The sequence below is a fragment of the Colias philodice genome, chromosome 22, assembly GCF_061535455.1.
Source record: "Colias philodice isolate Cphi_HAF_F1 chromosome 22, ilColPhil1 Martin Lab GWU primary, whole genome shotgun sequence".
NCBI lineage: Eukaryota > Metazoa > Arthropoda > Insecta > Lepidoptera > Pieridae > Colias > Colias philodice.
Window position 1 is genome coordinate 3857575 of NC_143107.1, and position 24198 is coordinate 3881772.

Here is a 24198-nt window from a genome sequence, read left to right on the forward strand (position 1 = left end):
TAGTGAGGTCGATACGTTCACCGCTGCTGTTTCGAGATTTTAGGGGTTACTTATATTATGTAAAATCCCCGGTGAGACAGATTTCAATATTAACATATTCATGTAAAATGTAGAGCTATAGAAGATAGGTACCGATATACCTGTAAATTGTAATGGCCTCCCACAATAATATATCTAATTTTAAGATTCGTTCTCCATGTACTGATGTTGAAGAAAATGTTAAAACTAAGATTGTATCTGTTTGTGTGAAAATATGAGAATTAGATAGAATTAGAATATGAAACAAATTTTTATTACTTAGATTTATACATATTATAAAAAAATAGTATAGCCTCCAATACTTATGTTAAAGTTAACAACGATAGCATTGGCAAATAAAATTCTTCGTCTATTAAAACACAATTAACTACGGAACCCGCGTACACAACCGGAGAAGCGTGTCTAAAGCTCACCCGAAGGAGCCGAAAGTGGAGTGATTTTATAGTTTATAATTACAACTGATTGCCGCCGTGACCCCTCCATTCGTTTTATTGTACGGTTGCAGTGTTTATTTTCTTTTTTTTGTGTGTGAAAACCTTTTTGGACGGTTTTCTTGGGTATTTTTTGAGATTATTGTTTTGTCGTGTGTGGTAGGTACCTACATTGCGATTTAATTTTTGGAAATAACAATAATCGTCAATTGAATTAAGTCGATAATTTTTATGATTAAGTTAATGTACAAGGAAATATTGAATTGACATGTAGAGCTACAGAAGATAGCATTGACAACAGAGAAATTTAAAAGTAGAGCAATAGGTACTTAAAAAAAAATATTTCACAAACATTTGTTTAATATTTTAATCGGGACCTACACAATAATTAGTAGGAAAAATCTAGATTCATTAAATCATAGAGACAACGCGTTTTGATGTGCATTTAACCTATTTTTCTAACTGAAGGTAGATGTAGTTGTAGAGTATTTAGATATAATCAGTTTAATAATTAGTCCACTCATGGTAATAAATTAATGCTTTTAGATAATAAGATCATTTTTCTCCGCATTTAGTTTTCATACTGATTATGCAATAGTTCAGAAGCTGAATGTGAAACTGATACGGTAGCAATAATTCATTAAAAAACGCATACAACTAGGTATATTAAAATGAATTAAATAATGAACTGTACCTACTTATCATAAAGAGCAGAAAAGAGTGAGCTTTAAAATGTTCGAAATGTCATAGGTATATTATCGTGAATAAATCGCGCTTAAAATCTATTCAAAAGTCTTTAATTTACAAATCCAATACACGTATAAAAACCGCAAGATAGCCCTTTACATAACTCAACATGTAGATAAAAATTAAAAACTAACCTTAGTCTTACTCCCGCCAATCGAGCCGGGTCTAATAGACCCAGTTTCATAGAACCGCGTAAGTATCTTCGACACACACCCGTGTGAGACCAGCAGCTGTCGGCTGATGTCACACGGGCGGACACCCAGGATGGCCAGTTCGACTATCCTCTTCCGCACCATGTCTGGGAGAGGACGGCCGTTCACGAACACCCCTCCTAGTTGGTTTACACCCGCTTGCCCTGGAAAGGTAAATAATAAACTTATATAAAAAGTTAGATGAAATTATTGAATTGTCACCTATCTTTGATAAGAGTACAAAGTTAGAGATCTGTCCATTTAAAGTGAATAAAAGTTCAGTTACATTCAAATCAAGAGTCAGTTATACATTCAAAGTTACAGATGAAGCTAATAATAAAAGTGTTAAAACACTTTGAAAGGAATGTAAATTGGAAAAATAGGGTAGTAATAGTTTAGAATTTATATCTATATTTATGTTAGGTTAATGATTGTATAAATATTTAAATAATTGCACTATACATTTAATTTTATGTAGATATTACAACAGTATTTTTTTAAATATATAATTACCCACTTTTCAAACAAAGAATCGATATAACGCAGTAAAATAATACAAGCAACGAAACATTTTACGTGACCTTTGCACAAAAGAAATCGGCATGAATAATTTACAATTAATCACACATATATACAAGGGAACACCATTATAAATAATCGGTACATGGAAAATCTTTTAAATAAACACTTAATTTATTCTCAAAAAAGCCGACAATGCAGAATTTACAGCAATATATCAAGCCTACTCGTATGCCTCCAAAATACTACACAAACTTTAAGCCATAGATTATAAAAGATAATTACAACAGATAAAAAAGCAATGACAATAAAAGAACAAACACATTCATTAACAAGACAATATTAAAGGCAGTCGCAATGAATTATTTCGTATTGAAACGGACATTTGGTTCACCTGTCTCATTTGGCTTAATATTTATTTGATTGCCAAATTCCCTATTCTACCTGGATGGTCAATTGTTGATCATAATATTAGGGGCCCGTGCCACTAAACATTTTTTTTATGACGGAATACCTTTCTTATAAAGAAAAAATGTCTGTTGTTAATCTTTTGACAAAATACTTTTTAAATACACATGCACATTATTTAACTATGTATTTAAAACTACAAACCTTTTTTAAAGGAAAATAAATACATTTTCGCATCAATACTCTCTGTTTGTGGATTTAGGTGCGTTTCCAGTTTATAAAATACATATGTAAATAAATGATTGCTCATACTTAAAAATTCAATTATATTCTAATTTTATTCAACTAACTTTTAATTTTATTCATTATTTTGTCTTTGTAAGAATAAAATTGTTTTAAATCTATACGTACTCAAAATTATTAAAATAATTTTAGACTGCCAAACATTGTTTACTTAACGTTTACTTTTATTTTTGTTCGTCTACAACCATTCTACAACTTTGAATTTCGAACCCGAAAACCAAAGACAAGAATGTTTATAAAAAATAAACCAACCGTTCAGAAACATCTTGTTTACATTAACTAAAATTAAAACATAAATTGTAAACAGTAAATGCAGATTAAAAATTTAAATTTCTCTCAATTGCTAATCGTATAAAAAAAGCATGCGGCTCCCGCTTTTGCTCATAACAAAATATCTGATAAGCGACGTCAGGGTGTGCGTAAATTACAATTCATATTTGATGTCTTCATATAAAGAGAAATTGGTGTGTTATAAGTAGAGCCCTTACAGCTGATTGGTTTATAATATATGGCAAACACATTGTAACGTGAGGGCGATCAAAAATTGTTTTATAAATTCCATTATAATGTTTACACTATGCATTTTGTGTTCAATTTGATGTTTTATTACATATTCCGTAGGAAAGGTTATAAAATAAGTTTGCCTTTATACATGTTCAACTTATGAAGATGCGTTTTACTACAAATTCAATGTGAAAGAAATCAATTGTGATTTCTTATTGGACAATATCACTTTGATAAATCTTATCTAATTATATATATATAAAAATGTACTAAGTACTTATAAATTATAATAAAGCTTTTCTTATTTCTATAACTCAACCATTACCCACAGGAAATTGGTTACGCATTAAAAATATTTACGCCGTCCAGTCTTTTCTCTTAGCACTAAAGCGAGAACCTAATTAAAGTCCATCTTTTATATTATTTAGTGGAACGGCTCCCGACAACGGTGGAAGAATCGTAAAAGGCAAAGTAATTTGCTCACGAGTGGTGGTTGTCGGTACAGCCGTGAAATACCGCGCTAAAGGTGGTAGCACACTATTTTGGTTTATTTGTACCACACACCTTTTATGATTTTAAGGTTAAGGTGAGTATAGATAGTTGGGGCTACTGCCTACCTTTGACAAATAATAGGGCATAAGTTAGTAATAGCACATATTTCTAAATAGTGGTAAGACACAACCTACAAATTTCTCCAGAGGCTGTGGGTGTGCTAGAGTTTAGACTAGTTTAGACTACTAAAAAGAGTGGGAATATATAATAGTCATACATACAGAGATCAACGTTTAATCATAATATAGTTGGTACTTCTATTTAATTATTTATATGGTGCGTTATGACTTAGTTACTCGAACTGTTGAAAACATTATTCACAACTAAAGCACAAATCGTTTTGGAAATATGTAATTGCATTGATAAAATAGATAAACTGCCAAGGAAATATCCATAATTTGTTTATCTCAATTTGGGTAAGTTAGACGGAGGACATCGCGTCCACATTTTTATATTATATTATAACCGTTGTAAAAAATTACATAATTTTATGAGGTTATCACCTCTAAAAGATCATAAACGCAAATTGCGACGTACAAATTAGAACTTTAATTTTATGAGATTAAAGTAATAAATAGTGTAAAACCAGGAATTGGTTTATGACTTTGTCAGTGGAATTAACGATGGCTGTTAAATCAAGCCAAGAAACCATTATTTTCAGATAGATTCTAGTCGAATCTAAAATAATAGTTTTTCTCGGTACTCTAGCACGGCACTAACACTTTTTTATGTTCAGAAACACATTATGTAAGAGTCGGCATGTTGATAAGATTTTCTTAACAGGTACTTAACATAGCGTGTAAGAAACTGCATTTACTTCTAAGACATTCTTTCAGGAATCATTAAATCGGAATTAATAAGAATCTCATCTCAATATAGTTCAACCAAATTCTGATCTCCCAAACAATGTCGAGATACACTTTATGTTATAACTTACAAGAAGCCTTAAAAACTGGGATCGTACGATATCGCTTTTACAATCCGATCGTAAAACGTTATTTAAACTTTTTCTTAGCGAATATAGCTCGTATATATCGCAAGTTATGGCGATGTTTATGGCTTGTGACTGATTTTATGTTGCCGGTCAATACGGGAGCGATCTGCACGATTCTGTCTCAATATTAGTGTAAAGTATAGGTAATATCGGATGATTACTGAATTATTATGTGGCTAGACATAACACCCCGCGCCGATATGTACCTATTATAATATAATAGTATGGACAAACTTATTAACACGCTGTTTTTGTATACGACAAAGACTAGATAATTTTTACTGGATGTAAAAGTTGAAACATGGGAAGTCAATGGTAGACATGAGGTATAATCACTGATAATTTATCACGTTATAACGTATACTTTTACATTCATTTGTAATATATCTCAGTATATCTCAGTTAAAAATGTCTATCTATGGATTCGCAGGGATTCGCAAATAAATTCAAAAGCTTACCAAAGCAAAAAGTATTCCCTCTGTCAAATGACGTTTTAAAAATTTCATAAAAATGTGTCAGTGTCAATTTTGCAATATTTATTCAGATTTACTATAATTTTTGTGTTGAAAATGGATCGATGTCGCTGTGAAGAATATATGGAAGCTGTAAAAAAGCTCAGGTTTTACACGGTCGGAACTTTACGGCCTGATATCATTGATAATTATGACAGTATGTACCTACATCTATCTTATTGATAAAAAGTTAATCTTTAATGAAGTTTTCTCTAAAGCTATTGGTACGATTTAGAAAGCTCTTATCTGTTAGTGTAAAGCTCTAATCTCTATCATCTCTCGCTCTTTATTATCTGAACATACAGGAGTTAAAAGTTCTTTTTTTGGTTAGATGTACAAATAAACTACTGGTTTAAAAGTGATTTAAGATACAGTTTTTATTTTTATTCAATGTGAAGTTGGGGCTAGTATATTAGTTTTCATATGTTTGCCGTGATAGAAGTTTTAAAATAATAATTGTTACATCAAATCTAATTAATCAACCAATCCTTTACAAATGTACTTTGGACACAATGGTTCTTCTTTTTTCTATTATTACATAAATTAAGATTATAATAGGCACCTAAAACCATATAGATGAACAATCGCGACTGTTCATCTATCTCCTATGTACCAGATATAAACGCCAGATTCTTTATACTAATCTTTTATTCCATATTACAGGATCTGGCTTCACAACAGTATGGCAACCCCACGGGGTCGACTATATAGACATGAAGTTTTCAAAGCCCAGAGCTTACAAGGTCCTGGAACCACACGAGAGGCCTGAAAACCAGTTGTCACCAGCAGCTAGGAAGGTGGAACAAATGTGGTGCCCATATTTGATACCTAAGAGGAAGTGGTGATGGTTCTAGTAGGTTTTTTTTGTTAGGGGTTTTTTAAATTACTTATACCTACATGAAAAAGATATCCATCCGACGCTTCACTTGCAGTATCTAAAATTAATAATTTATACAGTAAAAGTAAAACCTTCCTCGAAAACCACGCTATCCATTGCTGAAAACAGACTAAAAATCAATCCAGAAGTTTTTGAGTTTAAATCAGAAATTAGATAACAGAGTTCATAATTGATAACCGAAAGGGATATAATAAATTAATGTATTAAATGGTGTATTTGGCTTTGTCTAAAGAAATCCCTATTATCAAACGATGTGTCATAGTTAACATGAAGACATTTCGGATGATATTTTGTGTATTTTCTATCAATTATTTTTTAGCTTATATATTATAATAAATTATTTCTGAATGAGTGTGTTGTTTCATTTCAACCCTTCAGTACATTCAAATTACAAAATGAATTCCCTATGCAATAAATATATATCCACATATTACAATAATTACAGTTTTATTAATATTGAACTTCTAAATAAAATTATGACCTTTTAGAACCCTGTAACGTCGAAGATAAGAGCGTTTTCGACATGGATGTCTTGGAAGTGAATACAGTAGCTGGTTTTATAACACAATTAGATACAATAATGTGTCAAAATCCGAGAGTTAACGCGTACCCCGCTAGAATGTGCTAGAATACCGGATATAATCCGGTTCATACCAGTTTCTTATCTCAAATATAACTAGAATAAAATCTTAATCTAAATCCCCGATCATTTCGCGCCATTGCTTAATCCGTTTTATAACGCCCTACAGCGATGGTATATTTAATTGACAATAAAATATAAAAGTTTACGATATAAAATTGTAACACAGTTGTAAACAGTGGAGTAGAAAATCGTATATGATGGTATTAGTGCTTTGATGGACCGATATTTTGTTAGGTAAAGATTAGTGTGGATACGTGTATTGTAATCGATTTTCTATATTAATTGTGAAGAGATATTGTTTATATCTTTGATTAAAAATCTTTCACAAATAAGAGGCTGCAAAAGCTAGAAGCTTTTTTGAAGCTGGTTACAATAAAGATTTTTTATAATTTTTAAAAAATGTGGGAAAAGCTTTAAGAATGCTCTACTATGAATAATATTGGATTCCAAGCTTTTTTAAAAGTCTGATCTAAATGGTCAAAGAAGCGTCCAGCTATGCGTCATGTATATTGGCCAATTAAGAACCGTAACTAGAATTATATTTCACTTAATAATTTTAAGAAAGATGAAACTTTTATCCGTTTTAAAATTATTGAAAGACTTCTATACATTTGTTTTACGTTGAAATTATATTTAATTTTAAACAGTTCTTTAACCGAACCATGTCCATATTATATTTTCAAGATCGATTCAATATAGCCAAGCAATAAGTTCATTAGGCGTCGAAATCAGCCAAGCGTGAGCCGTCACACGCTTATGCGTTCACAGTTTATAAAATATCTTGCTGAGATTTAAGTATGTTAAAGATTGGATAGAGCCTAAATATAAATAAGGAAAGTGAGGTATTATTGCCAAAAGCTTTAGATTAGGTTGTTTTCATGATATACTGGTATGGAAGATGGAAAATAAAAAAATACGAATGATAGTACCACTTGATACTTTAACATTTAACGAAACGACGCATTACGTTGTTGGATGATATTTTTTGAAGTTAGTTAAAGTTGATAAATTATTTGTCTATAATTTTAAAGATACTTGATAACAGTATGGATAATTAATGTAAAAAGTATTAAATAAACAGACAATGCGCAGATTCGCTATAAATAGCAAACAGAAAACAAGGAACTATAAGGAAACACACAGATGTTTCAGAAATCACTAGGGCAGTGTTACATAATATCGAATCGGTTTCCTTCCAGCTTTCCGAATCGGAGGTAAATGTTAAAAATATGTACCTACGTTTCAAAAGTGCTTCTAGAAGAAGTCTAATTGAATAAATAAATGTTTGAGTTTGAGTTTGAGCTAATAGAATAGAGTCAATGTTCGAGCACGAGTCAATACAGTAGCCACTTCAAACTTTAAAATATATAAAGCCTCCAACGTATAAATAATTAAAACCCGGAAACGTCGTGTGTGATCCAAAACATTCGGAATATCAAAGAAATCTAATATTTCTCAAATGCCCCGATAGTATCGTTTTAATGACTGCGATGAGATATTACGATAAATTCGATACTTTGTGATCAAATCTTCAATTCTGCATAACATGAACGATACTTTTAATTACTGAGTTCAACTAGAAATAAACAGAAGCTTAGCTTGTGGAATCAGCATACTTTAATAGGATAAGGGTGGACAAAAAACTCACAGTATGTATACTGTGAGTTTTTTGTCACAAAAAGATATTTACTTTATATTTTGAATACAGATTGTCGTATATTGTTATGCCGTATCAAATAATATCTATAATGTATAGCTATTTGTTTGTTTTATTATTTTCATCAAAACCTACTTAGCTAAATTATATTTTTAAGCAAAGAAAACAGTATACATAAACTTGTTATGTAATGACAATGACTATATAAGAAGCTTTCGTCCATCTTTCTTTCAATGGCTTTTTGCTATTCATTTTTTATTAAATAAAACCTATAGCATCTGTAAATTTACAATGAAACCATTACAAAACTTGCAACCATACAAAATCCGAGCATTCCAAGTCACCAAACACCAATCTATACGCGCCTCAACGCCAACTAAGCATGTAAATTAGAAAAACTGGTCACTTTTGGCCGGGTGGGCCGATCGGATGTTATCTCAACGAGATTTCAACCTGATTCCTTAATTACTCGTAATGGTGCCGCCAGAACTTCTTTGAAACGGCTTATGATTTCAATGCGTGAGGTAAATTGTTGGCGATAACGCGTAATGCTCACGTTCATTAGGATTGTTTAAAATTGCGTGGGAGTTGGGACTGCGATTTATTAATGTTTGTGTGGATTAAGAGGGTGCGTTTATGTGCGATTGGGTTTTGCCGCCAATTTTTGTTCCTGGCTGGTCGTTGGTTTGGACTATTGTTTATTTACCTACTTGTAATTGAAAATTAGATAAATATACATTATTATCTATGTATAATAACTTTAAAAGTCGCCAAAATATGAAATAATGAGTCAGAGGTGTGTTTTATTATCTTTTTTTAGAATCTGATATAGATAACATTTGATTAATGGTAATTGGTAATTTATGGCGGTGGTAAAATACCTATAATAGGTGGAATGATTATTGATATTGAATGCATTGTACATTTCCTTTTTCAATACTTGCATTGTTAAAGGTTAAAGATATAATAACTATGCTATGTTAGAATTATTATTATACCTACTACAATAATAAAACTATACAAATACACAAATACAATACTAAATTTAAAAATTTACCTGTATGCGGCATGATACCGGTGAAAGATCCTGAAAACAAAAAAATAATTATAATTAGCATATAAAAATATACATTAACAAAAATCAAAACAAAATGAAAATGGCGCACGCAGTTCGATAGCGCGCGAAAGATAAAGCTCTAAATTTAATTCAAAAAATTTCACGCAATGTTCTAAATTCACAGAGTTAAAAAAGCCCGTAAAGGGTTTGTGGTTATCTTTACAATCTTTGTGGCGCCGAAAAATATGATTCCTGACATCTTTATCGATGGTGTTTTGTAAGGAACATAGTTGAAGAGCCGCTGACGTAAAAATATATTACATTTAATTTCTTAATTACCGTATTTTACGTGCTATCTGTCCATCGTATTAAAAGACATCAACGCATCTTTCGTTATATGTATCTCTCACTTATCTTAACTTACATTTATAATAGGTGGAAACTTAGATAGTATTTTTGATTATGTAACGTTGATAGCATTAATTCAGTGTTGTGGAGCTGTATTTGAGTTAATCTCACAAAACGTTTAATTCTTAAAAAATTACCATTAATAATTTCGTTACATAAAAAAACTAACGGGGAAATTTACCATCTTTAGGGAACTGCTAATTCAAAATGTTATGTTTTAAGAAAAAATATATTGACAGAAAAAAAAGTAATAGCAACATTGTCCTTTAGCTCTCAAACCGTTTCGTGAGCAAAGCATTTCTGTGACATTTCACCATGAAACCACAACGGTTATGATTAAACCCGCCATTACGCACCAATAACGCGCTTAAAACATAATTTATTCAAATTAAAAATACTTATCAAAATATGATGCGGTCCTAAATCAGGAATTAAGTGAGTAGGTGCGTGCTGCTGGTGGAAAATCGATGGTATCTCGCTGGTCGATCACCGTGAAAATCGAAAACCTGCCCCCGTAGCATGCCGTCTTAAAGCAGTATTACTTCCAGTGTTGAAGAATGACAGCGCTATAGAGGTCGCCTAGCGCCATCGCTTTCGTACAGTGGAAATAATACTGCTATTAGACATCATGGTAAACTGCATGATGTGGTTTGTTGGACACGCAAATGCGTTTTGACGTAAGTTTTATTTCGATGGTGGATTGTCACCTGTATGTGATAGATGTGACACGACAATCATTTTTATATCAAACTAGCGGTCCGCCCCGGCTTCGCCCGTGGTACATAATATTTACGTTTTCTCCTATCCTATCCTCGTACTTCAAGGAATATAATAAAAAAAGAATTATCGAAATCGGTTCAGCCGTTCTCGAGTTATGCGCTTACCAACACATTTTGCGATTCATCTTCTTATATATAAAATTCTCGTGTCACAATGTATATAAGATTCTTTATTCAATTTCTCTTTCTATTACGGCGTTTGTAATAAATCTCTTCCGAAATGGCTTGACCGATTCTAGTGAAATTTTGCGTGCCTGCTAGGTCTGCAAATTGGTGAACATCTACTTTTCACCCCCCTAAATTATAAAATAAGGCAGAACAACATTTGCCGTGTTTGCTTGTAACTCTATCATCTTAATATTTAACAATTAAATGGAAAAATGTGATGTTATTGAGAAAATGGGAATTATGAGCGCGGAAAAGCAACCACAACCACAGTATTCAACTGTCCTATTTGCGAAATACAGTAACAATATTATATGTAGAAACAACTTCCTACTCCGAATCGGCTACATATACCTATCCTAACCTTAGGATCCTAACCTTTTCCTGTCAGTCCATTTGGATACTCAAGTCTTTCTATAAAATGATTCCATTTTAGAATTTTCAGTTGTATCATTACTCTAATTTTTCATCTCTTTATCTTTTAAGCTAAATAGAATAAAGTGATTACTAAGCCTAGCCTATGAAATTAAATATTTACCCATCTACATATAAAAGTAGCATTTTACTTGTATAAATCTTGTAAAAACATAAATCCCATACTCTATGGATACTTTCCCATATATCCCTAATTCAATTTGCTCGCAGCGCCCATGACCGCCATTAGGGCGACCGTATCACAATTACATCAACATTAGCATAATATTATACAAATCGTTACAATTTACACGCAACTTAACATTAAACTGGACTGTTCCGCTAACGTAAAAACCCTTTTTTGTTAACATTCAATAATTTAGCTATTTCTAGAAGACTTTTTATTTATTTATTAGGTATTTGTTGACGTTTCGGGCACTTACTACAGGCCGCAGGGAGAATTGCATTTAAAATCTTAAATTTCTAAATGTATAATCCTTCTCATGTAAAATCAATAACAAAATGATACTATATGAAAAAGAGAAAATACGATAATATGAACTTTATGTTTGCTGTTTGCTACATTACAATAACTGGGTCATTCAACAAGAAATCCTGCCAATTGCCATTTCCGTGAAGTCAAACTTCAAAGTTCACAAAAATAATTGCATGGTTTTAACTGGATTAGTCATTTCAGAATCAATAAAACTCAATCTTATACTTTAAAAATTAACTAAAAAAAACATTTAAAAACACACCATCACAGAGGCATATCTAATGCAAAATAAAACCCAATACCAAAACTGAACGGCGATCTGATTAAATGAACTATTGCCTAATTAACTGCGCTATAGAAAACAAATAAAAAACATTTATCTAGCGACCGTTTTAGGATAATCCCGGACCACCACGTGACTAAGGACTAAATTATACGCTCCGTGAAAAAATCTGATCGGAATTTATTTGACGGTTTTGTGTTCCGTATAAATTTTAACGTTTTTAATCTTCGTTATGAGTTAAATATTTGGATGTTTTATCGCTAGTAAAGCAATTAAAAAATGAAATTTAGAAACTATTTTTAATAGAAAAATATTCTGCTACATATTATGGATGAAAAATATTAACCGCATTTTGTCTTTAAAATCTTGATACAACTTCACAGATGATGATAAGTATTGCAGCTATTATTATCATTGTTATTCAATTTATAGATAGCAATTGTTTGACAGAAATAATTTTATAAACATAACACGAATAAACTTACGTGCGTAGGTACATGAAGCGCCTCCTGTAATTACGTCACAAGTCGAAAACAAACCCATTCGACGCTACGGATCTCGAATAAAAAGCGACTATTCCGGTGGAGTAAAAAACAAACTGGTGAATTGATTAGCATACGGCGACACCTCCGGACCTCCCAGGGTCTCTCAATTAAAGCACTTGTAGTTTCGCGCGGTGTGCGTCCGCCTTTATCGCGATTGAGAGCTAACTTTATTTTTGAATTCACAATTACTAGACGCGACGTTAATTTGAGATTTGGCGCGATGCTCGATTGTCGATTTTGAATTTGGAATGTTTTTGGTTTATTTTTTTATGTGGCCAGTTTCTACCAAAGAGGTTTAATAATCTGAATTATAGATTGTTGTGAATGAAATCTCGGTTGTAAATTATCATTTTAATTTCCGCCTCCGAATTCATTATGAAACACAAAGATAATTTAATCAATTACGTATTTTACAATCGTAAAATTTAAATTTAAAGTTTATCAATCTAATTCTTTGATTGACCGCCTTCTTCTTTGTAGTATTTATTAAAATTTTGATTAGCACGTAATTTAAGTTTGACAAATCCGGTTTTATCGAGCCCATACATTTATTTTATATCAATAGTTAAACATTTTGTTTTGACATAAGATCGTAATATATCGCTCCTGTTTTCTGATATTAAGAACGGTATTGTAATTTATATTTATAGGCGTTGCCATTTAGCGCTCGGATACGCCCATACATTTATCTTAATTAAAATTAACTTATTATGAGGATTTTATGAATATCAGGTTTTTAGTTCGCCAGCTGCACGGACTTTTAATGTTTTTATTGCATTTGTTAATAAATGATGAATGAATAAATGAAAATATGATTTGTGTCCAAAAATAATTAAGCCTTTATTTTTTGTCGAAGTGTTTTTGTTGATGTTTCTATTTGCTAAGCACGCGTAAACAAGAGCTTTCAACAAAAAACTTTGAATTGAGTTAATCTACATCTTTTTTTTTTTAATTCAATTAAACATCAGACCTTTACTGTCTATTTATTTTGTGCATGTCATCGCGTAATCTAATGATTAATAACCTAATTTTAAACAGAAGTCGCTTTTGATATAACACTTTATCGTATAAAGTTATTTATCTGGTTGAGAGTTAAATTAATAATTGGGTTTCCTTGATAACAGGTTCCAACGCCATTTAAACACATTAATGGAAGAATATATCTTCATTTAACTTGGGTTGCGTTGGGCCCAACTAAATGCCTCCCGCGCTTACACCGAACTGAACAAAAACATATTTATTATAATAAGAAATTATATTTCTGTTTATATTTTAATATAATATGAAAATCATCTATGTCTGCACTTATTAGCACGGAATAACAATTATAAGTTCATATAGACTTTTAATTTGAATACCTAGGTACTTGAATTAGAAAGTTAAGAATTGAATTGCATGAATTTAAAGAAATATACTACAACGCGGATAGCAATAAATTATCTAATTATTGTTATCATAAAATTATGAATAACTTCTACACAATACCTAATTCAAAAAAACAAATACTTACACAGACCTTTAGCCACTTTTTCCACAACCCTTTCACACTTAACATACACAAAGAGTAACGTTAAAAACTCCAAATGAACGTTGGCACAATCTTGCCACACGATAGTGCCAATTAAACGGTTACATCGCGGTGTAATTGAGTTCAGACTCGCATGTCGAGATAAAGATAGTAACACCGAGCGAAAGCGCTGTATTTGCATTTATTCGCCACACAGAGAGACCACCTTATGCGCCGGCCAATCGGCGTTTAGTTTGGATATACAGATTTGGCTTATACTTTTGTAATGTTTAGAAATATTTTCGAAATAGTTTTGGAAATAAAAAGGGTATACCTAAATGTAGAATAAGTACGCGACGGTAAGGTAAAATACAAGTTTTACAAACTGCTCCTAAAATACCTAAATGATTTGATGTGTATTTGAGATATGAATAAGTACAAAAATTATAGGTCCAGTAGGTACAAAAACTACAATAGTATGTAGATATAGGTTTATAACCATATAGGTACGTTAATATAATAGTCATAAGTAATTTAAATACATTTATTTTTTCAGGAGTTTCAGGAAAATATGTTTCATAAATGGAATAATTTAACATGGCATGTCTGGGATGGGAACACCATTAAATATTGCATTCTTTTACAAATAAATTAATTCAGCGAAGATTTCCATCAGGACTTCGCTAACTATACACACTATACCATAGTGTATAAAATTTCAATCAATCACTTGTATCGAATAAGTTCATACTAATAAATAAACCATAGACACCGTTAGCATGGAAATATATCGTACATAAGCTAACGGTTGGTACCAGGCCCCGGCTTAATTGAATTCTGACTTCGCTTTTATGTCCAGGAATATATTTTATTAATTGTACCTACTATTGATAATGAATTTAGATAATAGCATTTCTATATTATGTTTAGGTGAGAAGATTAGTAAATGTCATTACTTTTTGAAAATGAATTTACCTATTGGAAAATGAAAAGCCATGCGAAGAGGCGGAAAATTATTTTGGTATGTTTAGATTTCTTTCTTTTAAAATTGTAATTTGACTGCGATTTTCAAAGTTATATCGATATAGTGTGTTAAAAACAATATACCAGTATTAAATTCCACAAAATATATGTAAATTAAGGGAATAGTTTTTAGATTTTATCCATAAAGCATGAAATTCGCTGAAATTTTGTTACGCGTGGGTGTTGTGCTCTAAAGTGCTCAAAATACCTATAACGAAATTTATCCTCATAAGTATTGACTTAAAAACGAAGAAGGTATTTAGTTCTAAATAACTATTGAATAAAAAAAATCGGATAGAGCTCAGAGTTATAACGAATTATTAATTACTTTATTTACGCCTGCGTAGCTTTTAAATTTGGGTAGCGAAAGTAAGCTACAACTTATTTGTTCTTCGATTACTATAATATGGTTAAATTACTGTAATAGGTTCTGTTAGTTATGTAGGTAATACTCTAATAATATACTAAGACAGTTGTCTAATAAACTTCTATTTGGCCCAAGAGAGACAATGCTAAATTTGACAAGGAAAATAACGAGATTCAATGTTCGCCCTGCTTTTTGCAATTCATTTTTAGGGGTAGTATTATTATGAATTTTTCGGTGTTTAAATTGGTGGCTTTAATTTCTTAAACGCAATAAAACACCACGCTAGAGCAACAGGAGCAGAGTAGCATTGAAAAATATTGTTAAAGTATTTTCTCACAGTATTACCACAGTCTAAAAAATATTAATATTTATACTGTGGTATTACAGTGATTTTCTTATCTACCTAAGTGCCTAAGAAAATGCACTAACAATATAGTTTTCCTGCCCGTTTCAAAATTACTCCAAAATTAGTAATATCTTACGGCTTTTCGGAAAAAATCTGAATTGAGTAGCGTCAATTCTAATTTCTTCCAAAAAGCCTTGTTCCGTAAAGCTACCACAGCCACATGCAATAACGCATACCTACATCTGATATCAAACTCTTCTAATTAAGTTCAATCCGCAAAAACTAGGGTATTATTCTTGTTGACACACTAGGTACCTAGTAGAGGGGGGCTATTAGCATATTTCGTGCGACATGAAACTTGATAGCACATGTTTAGACTAAATTTTAATGAATTCGCACTAGATTTATGTGTTTTTAGCGAACAGCAGTGACTTTGATTGTGCTGTTGTTTTTGTGAAATGTAAACAATGCAATGGTGAAACACGCTTGCTTGTAAAGTTTTAATCGTTATCGCCTTTTTTAGTTATTTTGTTGGGCTTATGGTATATAAATTATGAAATATAAACAAACTGCAATCAACGGTACATTATTTATAATCAAACGGTTTTAAATTTGAACTCGAACTTATTTGATAGTTTGTTCATTTGAGAGATCGCGCGATTATCCCATTGAGCCCCGAACGGCCCGATCGGTCCTCGACACAATAGATTTTCTATTGTGTCTGTGATTCCGGGGCCTGAGTTAATAAATAACATTTCGGGTATCATCAGTGAGCAGCATTTTGACGTGACAACGTTTATAATTCGATAGAGCCGGCTGCACGCACGAAAAAACATGACTCATGCGGCGTTACCTCGCTCTGAGGAGTTCCATGGGCTTGAAGTGCAAGCGAGAGCGCGGAACGAGCGACAAAGAAGCACAATCGGACATTGTCTATTGTCAGTAAACCAACTTTACAGACAACCAATTTTTTTTAGTTATAATTTAGAATTTCTGAGTGAGTCTTTTTGGTAACTAGATTATCTAAATTATTACTTACATTTTTGAAAATACAGTTTCTGGTTTTATTTGTAAAACGATTAACGAATACTTCATTGCTTTGACGATAAGTTTGCCTGTGTGATTTAAACAGAAATGTGAAACTGAGAAATTTATTACAATTCACAATTAAAACAGCCTGAAAGTTTATTGATTACTCGATATGTAAGTCTGAAGATGGTGTCGATCTAAGATTGGAATTCTCGTAAGTACCTAATGTCACAAAACTTTTGTTTAAAATAATCCTTTACACATTTAACTAATAATCGCCCAATAATGTTTCCAACACCTAATCATACACGATTGAATTACTAAACTCCTGTGTTCCGTGAGCCGTTGACGACCTCTAATAACCACACTTATAAAAAACAATATAACAAAGTGCCAAGTAACAAGCCTCTTTTCATTAACTTATTTTCAACGTTTCCCAGTATCGGCAGTTGTTCGTAACACTCTCACTAATTTTTTCACTCACATTAAATTTTGAGTATCCTTAAACATGGTTCATTAACACCTCTTCACTTCATTTATTCAAATTACCACAACAATTGCAGTTGACAGACAAACCCCGACAAAACCCGCGGGCTACTTAACCAAATATTTCTTTCACCTAATCAAGGATAACAGCACCGTAATACTATGCATATAAGTTTCAAATTCCTAAAACCAACCTCCAATCGCCTGCAAATAACTTTAGCATTGGAGCCCTAGAAATTTTTGCCACTATTCCGTCCCTGTCACACTCCTGCGTTTTCCCATATGAGTGAGAGAGCTGGAATCAATTGATGCCTGTCCGCTTATAAGAAGCTAATTACACAATTATAGGGAGAGAGTGGTAAGGTGCGAAAATTGGGTGTAAAATTGAACAAGAATCATCAACATCATTATATAGTGAACGACACGCGAACGATTGGGTTTAACACCCTTGAGTTATTGTGCCATTACTTAATAATGTGGAATTTGGACAAAAAAGACTCCTGCAAGAATTACATTTAAATACCTTCGCGTATTTTCAAGGTGAAAAGAACCGAAAATAAAATGTTCACAGACGCGACCGTCAACTCAAAATATTTATTGATTGACTTTAATTTTGCGTTTATTTCAGTTGCCTTTTTTTCTCAATTATAGTAAAACTATTGAGAAACCAAATTAAGGTAGGTACCTACCTAGTACCTACTTCTCACTCCTAATAAAAATATACCTAGACGTAAAAATGTATGAGCTATTTTTGTTATAATTTTTGATTATCCAATCCTACTTGAATTTCCAAATGAATATTTGAGTAGGTATCTCCAATATTTCACAATGTTTAGTGCCAAAAACGAATAACCTACATTTGGACCATAAAAATCGTATAAATACTGCTCTGATAGCATCTTTTGTTATTTAAATATGCGTGAATTGTTTTACGATATTTTTTGAACGTTGATTTTATCTGTGCACAGTGCAATGAACAGATTTTTATAATATACTATGTAATCTGTGACTAGGTATATTAACAAAACAAATGTTTATACTTAACTTAGAATTAAAATTGTCTGGGAGCTCGTTTACATAATATGATTTTTTAAATATACCTACCTACGTAACCTGTGACTAGGTATATAAAAAAACCTGATTATAAATAACACAGTTGGCATTAATTAGTTATTTAAACAAATTATGTACCTAGAATTAAAATTGTCTAGGAGCATGTTTACATAATATAATTTAATCTAGTTAATGCCTTCGAAAAATAGTATACAGTCTACAGTAATCGTTTTAAATTATTAGAGATAGATGGTAGATATTATACATCCTACTAATATTATAAATGCGAAAGTTTGTGAGGATGGATGTGTGTGTGTGTGTGTATGTCTGTTACTCTTTCACGCAATGACTACTGAACCGATTACAATGAAATTAAGCACACGTATAGATGTTATGATAATTAACACATAGATAGTTTTTATTTGTTTTTCTTTGAAAACGCGGGCGAAGCCGCGGGCGGAAAGCTAGTAGTACATATAGTTAGGTTTACATTTCCACAATAAAACATAGAATTAAAGAAATCAAGAATTTCTATCAATGATAAAATGACATCTAGCGACATTACATGAGATATAATCAGTGGTTATAAACCGTTTCTTTTGTCACGCAGTTAATAAGCACTAACTACCCAGAAACTATTTTCTGAACTCTCCCACGAGATAAATGCAGAAATTTTCGCTTTAAGATATTTTAATAGATTGTTGGTATTGGGTTGCCTGTTATATATTTTAAGATTATATTAGAAGCGACAACCGAAAATATGTTGATGATTTGGTAACCAAATGTATTTTTTATTGGCAGGAAGCGCTTGGCGTAAATCTTGCCTGATGCTAAGCTATAAGATGGTACGCGTTTCCCTTGAAGGTTCCCGTTCACTCTACAATTGAAGATCCCTTATTTTAGGAACATTTTTTGAGAATAATCCAATATTTTGTATAAATTGAGCCGTATATTGGTTGTACGTGTTTTATTTTAGATATCTAGAATCAAACGTTTAATTGAAGCAATGTTTTTTTCCACGATTTCAAAATCCCGTCGGAAATTAGGATAGCAGGACGATTGCAGTTGAAATAAGAAAACTCAACATCACTCTTTCATGCTTATTACACAGATATTATTATAATATCTACTAAATCTTATTATAGAGTAGGTACTCGGTGGACATAAAACGCTTGTAAATTGAAGATTTTCACACAAAGAAAAGCCTACATTTCACAGTCTACATAACTTTGGTAATAAATTGAAATAATTTATAATAAAAACTTTAAATTTTGTTAAAAAATATAACCATTCGTGTTATTTCGGTATAAATTTACTCGTTAAACTTAAATCAGTGTCAGGTATTGCATGTTTAAAGTTTACAGTCTGGCCTAAAATAATTTTCCATTAAATTTGTGAACAGCAACACTGATAAGGTATGGGTCAAAGCTAACTTATAAAAATAAGCTATATATAAATATTTAAAGAACATAACAAACTAGGTTTTAGTTGACTAAATGAAAAGTTTAGTTACTTAAGTGTTTAAGTATAAATGTTTAATTATTATTTTAAAATGTCTTATTGTGTTGTGTTATTTTACAAGCAATTTTATTTTTCTGGCTGGGACAGTTTACCGTCGGTCGTGATTCAGTATAAAGTTTATCTATACTTAATATAATAAAGCTGAAGAGTTTTTTTTTTGTTTGAACGCGCTAATCTAAAGAACTACTGATCCAACTTGAAAAATTCTTTCGGTGTTAGATAGCCCATTTATCGAGGAAGGCTAAAGGCTAATCATTACGCTAAGACCAACAGGAGCGGAGCCATGCGGGTGAAACCGCGAAGTGCTAGTTAGGCATATACATTATTAAAGGGAAAATCTTATACTTACAGCATCGTGTCTTGTGCAAATATTATCTTTGAGCTATGCGATAACGTTTAATAATTGTAGTACCTAATTGATTATACTTTTGCCGGTAGGGCCTGCCATAAACCCTTTGCTAAAAGTTCCTTTGTGTATAATAAATTAAAATTGAAGTTTTATTAGTAACTGGAGCAATTGTATCTTATATCTACTTATAAGACAAGTTACAACAGGGCGAAAAACTACTATACCTACATAAGGGAAAGAAAAGGCGGTCTTTGATAAAGCGACAGAACAAAAACAACAATTTTTAGGATGTTTGTGACGCATCACACAAAAACTACTGCATCGAATTGAATGCAGTTTTGCGATCGATAGTTTTTATTCACCAACTACACGGACGAAGTCACCGACATAATATAGTTTTCAAGTGTTTAGGAATAAGGTATAATTCCATGTTACGCAGCACGGCTTTTTTGTAAAAACATGAAAACAATTTCCGTCGGATACATAGGTAGGTATAAACGTACAAACGAATTATGTATTTATTTTCGTGTTTCCCTATTAGTTAGTGATTTTAAATAATGTATAGATATATATCGTAGCGAGCTACAAGTACCTATTTGTAGGATCAATTTGACTATCATGTACAAATGAGTTTCAACACGCTGTTCAATAGGTAATGAAGAAGCTTTTAAACGATGCGATTTTAAATCATTTAAGATGTATTTTTCTTTAACTATGTACCTGCCTACAGCAGTGTAGTTTTTTGTTAATATTGAATATTATGTTAAAGCACCCAAGCTTTTGTAAAAATAAAGCTTTGCAAACTTTACATTTTATCTACATTTACAGCCGTTACAAGCAAGATCACACACAAGAACTATTATTAAACAATAATCGAACAGAATTACCTCATACACTTCCATCAAATAAAGGATATGACTTATAAGTGCATGTAAAAAATTACAAGTATTAGCTTGTAATACGTAAATACCTTTTAAAATCATATAAAACACGACGTAAACATTGACACCTAATAAATAGCAGTCAATTGAAATAGGTTATGTTCGTCTGTCACCATCGACGAGTTTATAACATGTCTCCTTTTACAAACCGCACCATGTTTGGTACATCCATACATCTTTAATTTCTTGCTTGTTAGTATAATGTGTTGGTTATTGAAATTATAAATATTATTTTGTGTTATTTAAATAAAGGAATTGATCTGTTGTCCAATGTCCTGAATGTAGAGTGGTGAATGTTTTTTATTGTTTGGTTTTATTAAGAAAAGTTTCATATGATTGAAATATGCCAATCAGCCAACAAATTGAAAATATTTTATATACATAATAAGTTTACAAAACCAAATGAAGAACGGGAGTCAGATATTTTTTTTTTAAATTTGGTATGTATTTTCTGATAAATTTATCTAATCTTTTTATAGGCGTTTTGTTTTCATTTGAATACCTAAATAACATTTATATCATAAAATCTATAGAGCGGTGACTAAAAACTCTTCTATTTTTACAAGGGCTTAGTTTAAAAACTTAGCGATCATAGGAGCTATAGAATATAGCATAATAGTGGAAATAAAATGGCATTTTTAACTGCTTTATTTTCCAATATACCTTATTATAACCTAGTAAAAAAACCCACATTTAAGTCGTTTAAATTTGCGTACGTTTCTATATAAAAAAAAATAAAAAGTATAATAATAATTAATAACTGGAGTAAAGACAAGGGAAGATACCACTTCCCCGCAATTTCGATAATAAGGATGCGTTGATGTCTTTTTGTACGATGAGTAGATAACGGTAGAGTTTTAAACGTAGGAATTTTATATTAAATATTACACGACAATGTATTTACAGCTTTATTTTAACAATTTTTACTTATTAATAAGATAGAAGAAGATCTTATATGATTATTATAAAACACGTTTGCGTGGAAAACACTTTGTATTATAAAAAGGATTCAAATAAGAAAAATATTTTTGGATTTACAAAAAAGTCTCACCTTTTCAGCAATCGAACCTCCTCAATTCAAAAATAACTTTTACCATTCTACGCTCAGTTACAAACAGTTCAAAGTTCACACACAAACACAGCACTATAAATATGCGGCGATGAATTTCCAAAGTTCGATTCGTTCGCGCGCAAACCGTACGCTCTTTACGCGTTCTCGTGACGAAGCGTGGAGCGCTTGTAACGGTCTGCACCGTGTCGCTGGCTGAGCCCCGCCTACTATGAACGGAACGGAGGGGACCGCTACACCTCTTAGCTCCTTCACACTTCCCCGTACCTATTAGTTCAACCAGCTTTCAAGACCTCCCCCGCCTCTTTACCGCTACACAAACGTACACCAAACAGAACAACGAAATTCTATCTTAAAGCTCTACTTATAGTGGACGTATCTAGAAGCTTTTGTTGTTACAGTGCACGCTATTTTCAACTCTATTACAAGGGAGTAAGGTGAAGAGACGTGTCCATGGTTTTAAGAGTAGCGCATCTGGGCGGGAAGATAACCGCTTATAAAATTTAATTCGGTAGGTATGGCTGTGGACGTTTTCTATTAGGGTGATGTAGGGAGGATTAAGGGTTGCGCTTTTCGAAATTGCTTCAAGAATTTGGGGATCATTTATTATTATTTAAGCAGGTTATGAAGTTATTTTTAGGCGATTACTTTTTAGAATTGCGTTTCGTTTCGATATAGGAAATTTTGTTCAGTAATTTTTATAATCAATTCATTAAAATTATTTGATGAATTGATCCAATAAATTTCCAAAAGCATTGATTTTTTGTGAGCTTTCAGTAACGAAAGCTTAAATATTAATTCATAATAGGCACCTATTAACTTAAGTCATAGGTACCTATGCATTCATATGACACAATTAAAAAGCGGAATTAAACCTTCTGTTATCTTTTTAACATTATGAAATAGTCCTAGAGCCTAGATTTGATTTTAATTTATCCCCTTATATTTATCCAAATACGTACCTAGGTTATAAATAGACACTTGAATTGAAAACTTCCGCCTTTTTTTGAAGTCGGTTGAGCAGATTTTTTTATGTTGAGTAGGTAGGTACTAGGTAGGTACTTAAAATTGGTAAGATGAAGTTCTGAACCTTATTAAAACAGCGTTAAAGTGTACATTTGTTCAATACGTAGGGGAGACCGAGGGGAGTTGAAACAATTTTCACGTTTTGTTTAATATAACTCAAACTATAATCAGAAATCTTGAGGCACTAGTACCAATCGATAGGTTATTCTATACACTTGCGAATGGTTAGCAAAAAGAAACTGCAAGCCTTAAAAAATGTGGTGAAAAATCGATTTAACCGTAACAAGTCAACTTGTTTCAACTCTCCTCATACCGAGGTAAGATGAAACAGAGGTCGAGGAGAGTTGAAACATTACGATTTTGGGCAGTAGTGGGAGCTGCAAAATAAAAATGATGATTTGATTTAAAGGTTTTAATTAAAATCAATCTTTTCATGTAATCAATAACCTTTTTAGTAATATTTTAATGACATATCAGTCAAGTAGGTCTAATACAAATAATAAACTCGTTAATTACTAAAAATTAACATGACGCCTTATGCGTAACATCAATTATAATGTTTTATTGCAATCTTATATAACTAAATCTTTGACATAAAATAGTTATTAACTGAAATTGATATTTTTGGTTTTATGGCATTCAAATGCTTTATAAATATAAATTTATAAAGAATAGAAAAAATTCGATCACGAGGCGGGACTCGAACCCGCATCCTTTCGCGCCATTCCGGGGCGGATGCCTGACCAATTCAGCCACTCGTGACCCGCCAGAGCAATCGAATTTATTCTATTCTTTCAGTTTTATGTGTCTAGGGACACACCGCGCGCCATCTATTGAGATGATTAACAACCATCTCAACCAATATGAAACACTTTTCAGTGAATACAATATTGTAACGATGGAACACGACCTTTTTTGTTGAAATCAATATTTCAA

General features: G+C 31.9%; 1 protein-coding gene across 2 annotated transcripts in view; it reads right to left on the reverse strand.

Moving 5' to 3' along the window:
- Poxn (paired box pox-neuro) overlaps positions 1-22415 on the reverse strand; it is a 39963-nt gene extending 17548 nt beyond the window's left edge. Inside the window, exons 1-3 of one of the 2 annotated variants that reach the window (XM_089709207.1) lie at positions 22219-22415; positions 9456-9485; positions 1352-1572 (exon numbers count right to left, since the gene is read on the reverse strand). In XM_089709207.1, the coding sequence (XP_089565333.1) occupies positions 1352-1572; positions 9456-9468 (234 nt within the window). In that variant the 5' untranslated portion in view covers positions 9469-9485; positions 22219-22415. Of the gene's footprint in view, positions 1-1351; positions 1573-9455; positions 9486-17301; positions 17345-22218 lie in introns of those variants that run through there. The other variant, XM_089709208.1, reaches the window with a different exon arrangement.
- Positions 22416-24198: the final 1783 nt, after the last annotated feature.